This window comes from Salarias fasciatus, chromosome 18, assembly GCF_902148845.1.
Source record: "Salarias fasciatus chromosome 18, fSalaFa1.1, whole genome shotgun sequence".
Classification (NCBI taxonomy): Eukaryota; Metazoa; Chordata; class Actinopteri; order Blenniiformes; family Blenniidae; genus Salarias; species Salarias fasciatus.
The window spans coordinates 9,361,039-9,369,824 of record NC_043762.1 but is presented as its reverse complement, the minus strand read 5'-3'; the positions used below and the strand labels follow the sequence as shown (position 1 = coordinate 9,369,824).

At 44.1% G+C, this 8,786-nt stretch overlaps 1 protein-coding gene across 1 annotated transcript; it reads right to left on the bottom strand.

Moving 5' to 3' along the window:
- Window positions 1-672: 672 nt before the first annotated feature.
- On the bottom strand, window positions 673-7,672 carry LOC115405275 (SLAM family member 5-like). The gene is made up of 4 exons (XM_030114802.1): window positions 7,615-7,672; window positions 6,793-7,104; window positions 1,584-1,868; window positions 673-1,431 (listed from the first exon to the last, which is right to left on the bottom strand). Exons 1-4 carry the CDS (start codon window positions 7,670-7,672, stop codon window positions 1,301-1,303), a joined length of 786 nt encoding a protein of 261 aa, XP_029970662.1. The 3' UTR covers window positions 673-1,300.
- Between the last annotated feature and the right edge of the window lie 1,114 nt (window positions 7,673-8,786).

The following is an 8,786-nucleotide window of genomic DNA, read 5'->3' as shown; positions in this document are numbered from 1 at the left end:
GAACCGATTCTACAAAAGAATCGGTTCTCGATTCCCATCCCTACTGGGGACATTGAGTCCGAGTGGATCATGTTCTCCTCCTCCATTGTTGAAGCAGCTGTTCAGAGCTGTGGTTGTAAGATCTCTGGCGCCTGTCGTAGCGGCAACCCCCAAAGCCGGTGGTGGACACCAGAAGTAAGGGTTGCTGTCAAGCTGAAGAAGGAGTCCTACCAAGTCTTGTTGACTGATGAGACTCCAGAATCAGCTGAGGGGTACCGCCAAGCCAAGCGAACTGCAGTCCGAGCGGTTGTGGAGGCAAAAACTCAGGTCTGGGAGGAGTTCGGGGAGGCCATGGAGGAGGACTACCGGTCGGCCTCGAAGAAATTCTGGCAAACCGTCCGGCGCCTCAGGAGGGGGAAGCAGGTCTCCACTAACACTGTTCACAGTGGAGATGGGGAGCTGCTGACCTCAACTAGGGATATAATAGGACGGTGGAAGGAATACTTCGAGGACTTCCTCAATCCCGTCACCATATCTTCCGCGGAGGAAGCAGAGGCTGAGATCCCAGAGGTGGACTCATCCATCACCCAAGCTGAAGTCACCAAGGTGGTTGGTAAGCTCCTCGGTGGCAAGGCACCAGGGGTGGATGAGATTCGGCTCGAGTACCTTGAGTCTCTGGATGTGCAGGGACTGTCTTGGTTGACACTTCTCTGTAACATCGCGTGGCGGTCGGGGACAGTACCTCTGGATTGGCAGACCGGGGTGGTGGTTCCCCTGTTTCAAAAGGGGGACTGGAGGATGTGTTCCAACTATCGGGGGATCATACTCCTCAGCCTCCCTGAGAAAGTCTACTCCAGGGTACTGGAGAGGAGGATTCGACCGATAAACTCTATTTATATATTCCATATTTTTATCATGTTCTGATCTTATTTTCTGTTTAGCATTTTTTCCATTCACTTTATATCGTCCTTTTAACTGCTGTCAGTCTGTAAATTTCCCTGCTGTGAGACAAATAATGGAAATATGACTCTGAATTTTAGTTCCTCCAAGAGCAAATTCTTTGAGCATTTTTTCATCTGTTTAGTCAACACTCTGAGACATCAGGGAAAGTACAAGAATGATCAGTATTAGAAAGAGCGCTACTCACAAAGATGTTTCCTTGTTCATTAAGCATTTGTAAAACAAAATTTATATCAAAGTCATATTTCCTGAAAAAGAAGCATTACTATAGCGGCCCTTTCATCAATTCTGTGTCCTTCCACTGCAGCAGTATTGATTGTTAATTAAAGCTGTATGCACAACTGAAAGGCAAAGAAAATGCTTATTTTTGCTTCTTGAGTTTGAGAAAGAGATGCACACTGATGAGAGCAGACACCATGAGGAAGAGACCAGCAGAGAACACCACTATCTTCACCCGGCAGAAGGAAATGCCGTCAGAGACGCTGTGTGAACCTATGAAAAAGCAGAACAGGTGGAAGTGTGAGTGACACCACAATACGAGCAATAAGCAGCCCATTCCTATTATTAGATTAATAACATTATATTCAGTCATTTCCTTGATTATTTTTACATTTTTCATCATAATTGATCTTTTCCAGACCTACCAGTCAGCTGGGGGCAGACATGTTGAATATCCGTCCTGTCCTCAGTCGAGCTGACCTGGTTTCTGTGTTTACAGATCACTGTAACGTCCGACAAGTAGACTTGCAGAGTGGAACTGGAGTTTATGATCTTTGACTGATTCCCTCCATCCTGATCACATTTTTGACTGTCGCATCTGAAAGTGCTGCTGATGTGAGAGTCGGCCGTGCTGCAGGTCAGAGTGACGTTACAGGAGTGTGAGCTGCTTGATACAGAGTTCACCTCCAGCTGGACGGGAGACACAACATCTGGAAGGAGAGTGAGAGAGAGAAGTTTTAGAAATGTGAAAGCAGATGTTTTTGTTCAGTGTCTGAAATGGAACAAAACCTAGCTTGAACTTTGATGTGTTGTAGAGACTGCTGAAAGAGGAGATGGACGAAGGAGTACCATCGAGTGTAGTTTATTTTTCACACACGAGTGACAGCTGTCATCCCAAGAAGCACCAACTGACAGATCACTTCTGCCTCTTTAACCTCCACCGTCAGTGCACCACACCTCCCCACGTGACCAAACCCCGCCTCTTCTAATGTGAGGACTTTCCCCTCCCAGCAGACACCACACAGCCCCCTGAACATTCAGAAGGGACCAAGCGCCCCAAGGGAGAACGAAACAAAACCCCCCAACCAAATCATCATTTACAGTCTCTTAAAGGAATACTCCAAAGATTTTGGACCCATGCCCTTTCCCTATCACTGACAAAGTCAGATAAGCTCAGATCACACAGTGAGATAATCACAGATCTGCACAAGCATAGTGCTCCGCGGAAGGATATACCGGAGCATAGCGGCTGAGTCTATGGCGTCTACTGCTGCGCTCCGGTATATCCTTCCGCGGAGCATTGCGCATGTGCAGGACTGTGTGTATCAAAATGTTATTTTAACGAATTGTCTTTTAAAATGTTTCGCAACCATTCGGATTTACTTCACGTGCTAATACGACATCCCCTGGACCACTGTAAGGAGTATATTGTCCACTTTCGTCAGTCCGGCTCTGTCTCCTTTTCACCTCCAGCAATTGAGCTTAACTAAATATGATGCTAACAGCTGGGATAAAACCACTGAACGCCAAGACACAAAAAAGTTATTTATGAGCTTGTCTCACTTTGTCAATAATAGGGAAAGGGTGTGGGTCCAAAATCTTCGGAGTATTCCTTTAAGAGAGGCCTAATCACACGGCCATACCGACTGCGCACCTCCACAGGAGCAGGTGCTGGACTTGGCGAACAAGCGCATATTTAGCCACCATCAGAGTCCTCAGGACATAGGAGTGAGGGGGGCCGTGGTGAGCAAGAACCGGGCCAAAACTCCGACCAGGCTCTATGAAACTGGGCTGCCCGGCCACCATCGACTAGGGTTCTGAAGGATCAGGGCGGAATTCTCCGGGGATCCTCCTTAGGGGCCGAACGCAGGCCCATGTAACATTGTTTTATTTTGTGTATTTCAGTTTTTACTCCATGTCCATGTTGAAATGAAGAGCCTTCAGTAAATGTTCAACTTTACTACACGACTCTGTCATTTTTGGAGTAGAGTTTAGCTCGCTGTTGAGCTCAAGTAAACGCGCTTTAGTGAGAACAGCATAGTCTGTTTCTTGTAGGTTCACAGAGTGACAATGAACAGTTGCGCTTCAGCAGAATGAACTGAGCATAAATTGGTCAGAAAGTCATTCCCCACCCCCACACCCAACACCCCCCGACTTCTTCAGTGTTATCATGCAAAGGTGAATTGCTCTTCTCCAATTTTGTCCTAAAATCCTTTCTTTTATCAAAAAAGTCCATTTTTATGTAAAAAAAAAAAAAAAGAAAAAACATAAAAGAGTATGTTATTTTTTTTTAATCAGTAGTTTCCTTTCATCTTTTGACAAAAAAATTATAGTTGTCACAAACAAAATGCAAAACTAAACTAAGATTTATTGTATTTCAAAGTGTCCAGCTGTTAGGAGAAGTTCTATAAACTATTGTGGTTAATCCATTTGAATCTGTAATGAAATGGAAATATTGTCAATGTGTGCTGAAACATACTTTCCATTCATGACGTCATGAGTGGAAATAATCACTCCATCTGCTAGTGGAGCGCCACCTGACTGATAGACTGAATAAATTCTTCATAATATGAAAAAAAACATAACAGTTGTCCTTCCAGATACACTGTAAATGCAAACAATGACATGACTTAGGTGTAAATAGTATATTCAACTTAATTCCATCCATCCATCCATCCATTTTCTACCGCTTATCCGGGGCCGGGTCGCGGGGGCAGCAGTCTCAGCAGGGATGCCCAGACTTCCCTGTCCCCAGACACTTCCTCCAGCTACTCTGGGAGGATCCCAAGGCATTCCCAGGCCAGCCGAGAGACATAGTCTCTCCAGCGTGTCCTGGGTCTTCCCCGGGGTCTCCTCCCAGTGGGACATGCCCGGAACACCTCCCTAGGGAGGCGTCCAGGAGGCATCCTAAACAGATGTCCGAGCCACCTCAGCTGGTTCCTCTCGATGTGGAGGAGTAGCGGCTCTACTCCGAGCTCCTCCCTGGTGACTGAGCTCCTCACCCTATCTCTAAGGGAGCGCCCAGCCACCCTACGGAGGAAGCTCATTTCGGCCGCTTGTATCCGGGATCTTGTCCTTTCGGTCATGACCCAAAGCTCATGACCATAGGTGAGGGTGGGAACGTAGATTGACCAGTAAATCGAGAGCTTCGCCTTTCGGCTCAGCTCCTTCTTCACCACGACGGACCGATACAACGACTGCATCACTGCAGCCGCTGCACCGATCCGCCTGTCAATCTCACGCTCCATCCGTCCCCCACTCATGAACAAGACCCCAAGATACTTGAACTCCTCCACTTGGGCTAGGGTCTCTCCACCAACCTGGAGGGGGCAAGCCACCTTCCTCCAGTCGAGGACCATGGCCTCGGATTTGGAGGTGCTGATCCTCATCCCTGCTGCTTCACACTCGGCTGCGAACCGCCCCAGTGCATGCTGTAGGTCCGCATTCGATGAAGCCAACAGGACAACATCATCTGCAAAAAGCAGAGATGAAATCCTGTGGTTCCCGAACCGGACCCCCTCCGGCCCCTGGCTGCACCTAGAAATTCTGTCCATGAAGATTATGAACAGAACCGCACAAGACACCACGAGGGACACGGTCGAATGCCTTCTCCAAATCCACAAAACACATGTGGACTGGTTGGGCAAACTCCCACGAACCCTCGAGCACCCTATGGAGGGTATAGAGCTGGTCCACTGTTCCACGACCAGGACGAAAACCGCATTGTTCCTCCTGGATCCGAGGTTCGACTATCGGTCGGATCCTCATCTCCAGTACCCTGGAATAGACTTTCCCGGGGAGGCTGAGGAGTGTAATTCCCCTATAGTTGGAGCACACCCTCCGGTTCCCCCTTTTTAAACAGGGGGACCACCACCCCGGTCTGCCAATCCAGAGGCACCGTCCTCGACCGCCACGCGATGTTGCAGAGACGTGTCAACCAAGACAGTCTCTGCACATCCAGAGACCTAAGGTACTCAGGCCGAATCTCGTCCACCCCCGGTGCCTTGCCACCGAGGAGCTTGCCAACCACCTCAGTGACTTCAGCTTGGGTGATCAACTTAATTCATGCTAGTTAATTAAGTTTACTTTGTTTCACCAAGTTTTCTGTACTTTTTCCATGCTTACTTGTTCCACTCAGTGATATTTACTTGACTCTTCTGAGTGTGTGGCACAGTTTGTGACCATTTCTACTTGGCGCGCGTTTACCAACGAAAAAGAACGAGGCATTAACATGCAAGCTGTTGAAGCGGTGCAGACAACCCCAATACGACAGGCTGGCGTTGATTCCAGCTTTTGTTTGTAATTTGAAAGTACGGACATGAAGACATGGTGTTGGGGAGGTTCTTGTAAAGCCACCATGATTTAACCTGTAACATTTCAGCCAAATGACCTCTGATGACTGTTGTTGATGTTTGCAAATACGGACACAAAAAAAAACAATAGATAATAAATAATGGCTTTCATAAAGCTATTTTTGGGAGTTATTATTTTAAGAAAGCTGAACTAAGGTACATGAAGTACATTTTATTTACCGGTAATATTAAGTACGGCTCACACAGTGTTTGAAGTCCATGTGACTTCTCATCAGTGGCATGGTGGATGAGCAATTAGCGCTCTTGCCTTACAGCCACAAGGTCATGGGTTTGATCCCCGGACCATGTGTCAATTTGTTTGGTGGAATATATTCATTTGACTCAAGGAATTTTAGTTCAAAAAACTTGGTTGAAAGTTAACATTACTGAGACGCTTTCAGTGCTCACAACTTTAAAAGAAGAAGCTCACTCAGATATGATAATTTCACTCTACTTGACACAGTTAAGTGCTTTTACTAAGATTTCCCAAGGTAATCGGTTTCCTAAATTATTTTGAGTAAACTTAACTTGTTAGAATTTACAGTGTAACAGCAGCTTAGATATTTGGTACTAATGGTACCAAACGGAATATTAGATAATAAAGATAAAAAAAATAAAAACCGAAATATTAATAATAGACACAGAATATTTTTAGTTGACGTCTTCTTCTGGGTCAGATTCTGGTTGAACAACAGTGTATCACCAAGCCAGTGCCATAAATCCACCGTAAACATCAGTGCCAGCCCCCAGTAAAATCGCCAGAAAAAGCCACGGTTGCCAGATCTGACTCACTGCTCCGAGCTCAAACACAACATAAAACCCGAGCAAAAAAGCTTTCCCTCTGTAGAAACTCATGTTAAAAACATAAAACTATACAGTATATATGTAATAAAGAACACATCATAAGCGCATAACTACACTGAATAAACAAAGAAAAAAGGAAGCAGAAACGACTTGGGGGCAACACAGCGTAGGCGTGGACGGACACAACTGAGTGCACAGAGGGACATTAGATGACCTGAAATTCAGGATGAAGGCTGGATTTGGGGCGAAACACTTTGAATACAGTGTTTTGGACCTCTGACACTGAAATTGTTGAAAAGCTGTAAAATAGGGGATTTCTAAGTGTCATGAAAGTGTGAAGTTTCTTGTTCCCTCACATGTCAACTTCTTTATGAGTACTATACTGGATCTAAAAAGGATACAATGCATGTGAAGGATTCTGAATCAGGTCTCTATGCTGTATCAAATGAAATAAAACATACGTCAAACAAACACCTACCTTGGACTATAATGTTGTAAACAGCAACAGCGTCGTCCTCTTCTCCACTCACAAGTCCAGTGTAGGTTCCAGTGTTACTGTGTTTCACTTTCCTCAACAGAAGTGAGTAGTTCTGTAAAATCTCTGAATTTTCCTTAAACTTGCCAAATATAAATGGTTTATTATCATGAGTAACCTTTGCTACTTTAACTTCTCTCTCGAGTTGATGGTTTTTAAATTTCCACAAGAAACCATAGCTTTCGCTGAGTTTAACAGATGTCTTCAAATCCAGAAGTAAGTCTTCTCCAAGTCTCACAAATTTATCTTCAGATCCTGAAAGAGCATTAAAAATAAAAGCAAAACACTGTTAATAAAGCTGTTTACTAACATTAACATGACAATTTCTTCTTTAATGATTCATTCAAAATGTTACAATATCTGACCGCCGTAGGATTTAGAACAGATCAACAAATCAAACTTTGTGCAGTCTCCTCTGACCCTGCAGGTCATTCCTTACATGTATTTTTCAGCTCAATCTGATAAGATCCCAGATAAAACATGCTGAAGTGCATCTCCAAAATGCTTTCTAAGAAAATTCTTGATCTCAATTTTATGATGTTTAGGACAAATATTTAGAACAAAATTTCTACATTGTTCAGTATTTGACACTAAAAGTCATTGTGTTTAAATTGAGTTTATGTGGTGAGAGAAAACACACCTTTCTTACAAAACTTTTCCATCTCAGACAAACATCAGTTTGATTATTTTCTCATTTCCACTGAAAACACAGTGACAGAGTGTCACAGTGGAACACTTAAGAGGAGGAAAAATGTAATATTTTACCTTGAGACTGACAGATTCTCAGCAGGAAACCCGTGAAAAGAAGAATGTGAACCTCCATGATTCACTTGAGTTTGAGACAGGAAGAGGAAGTGTTGCTGTCTATATATCTTGGGAGTATCTTCTCCTCTCAAAACTCCCTAAAATATCTGTCAAGTCTGTTAAACAGATTCCTGTACATGCAAAACTGTTTTTTTGTAAATATAAATCTGTTTCAGTGGATTTTTTTTTCACATTGTGCCTTAATTTTCTTCTCATGGTGACCTCTAGTGAGGGAGTATATTCTGATACAGGTATTTGTGAAGTGACATTTAGATGGTTGTATTTGTCACTGTGGTAGAAACACAACACTCAGCTTTTGTCATTTGTTACCGTCATGTATCTGTTTCCTTTTTGATCTGTCTCCTCCCCCTGCAGCTGAGTGTGTTTTGTTTGTAGGTGGAGAAATGCTGTAGCTGAGCAGGTTATTCAAAAAACTTTGTTCATTAGGACTGGTTCACTGTTTATACTGTTTGTAGTGACTTGAAGATGAAGGAAACACTCTGGTATGAAGCTTCAGAACTCCACACTTTAGTATGTAACAGGTGCTGCATCTCACTGCACACACTACCTGGTTAACACCTTAACTTCCTGCAGCCTGCTGTAACTCCTGCCTGTCTACAATATAACATCCACATTACAGCACTGATCATGTTCTGAAAGCTGTAATAGCTGTAAATTCTAAATTCTGTGAAGTGAAAATGTAGCATCAATAGGACTTCACCTGTGTTTTAAATTATAGAAATATATTGGCATTCCTCAAATTCAATTTAGTTAAGTTAATTTCTACTCCACAAATCTTAGACAATTAATTTGGCATTTAGGGTTACAAGTGGCAGATTGCGTGTAATTAACATGAGGATTATGAGAACTCCTTGGAAAATGTTCTCCCTTGTAAGAGGTCCCTGTATAAAAAAGCTTTGAGAACCTTGGTCCCATGTTAAAGATGTAGGGCTCTAGCTTCGTAGACTGCGCCGAGTCCGCCCGCTGTCAGCAGAGCGCAAAGTGCGCCGTCGGCGGATAAAGTCAATGGGGCGTGTCCAGAAAATTGTCCTAATTTCGTGAACCAGGCGCAGTCACGCCTCCATCCTGCCCACTGGCGCAGGTGGTGCAAGAGGGAGGAGAGAAAGTGGGTT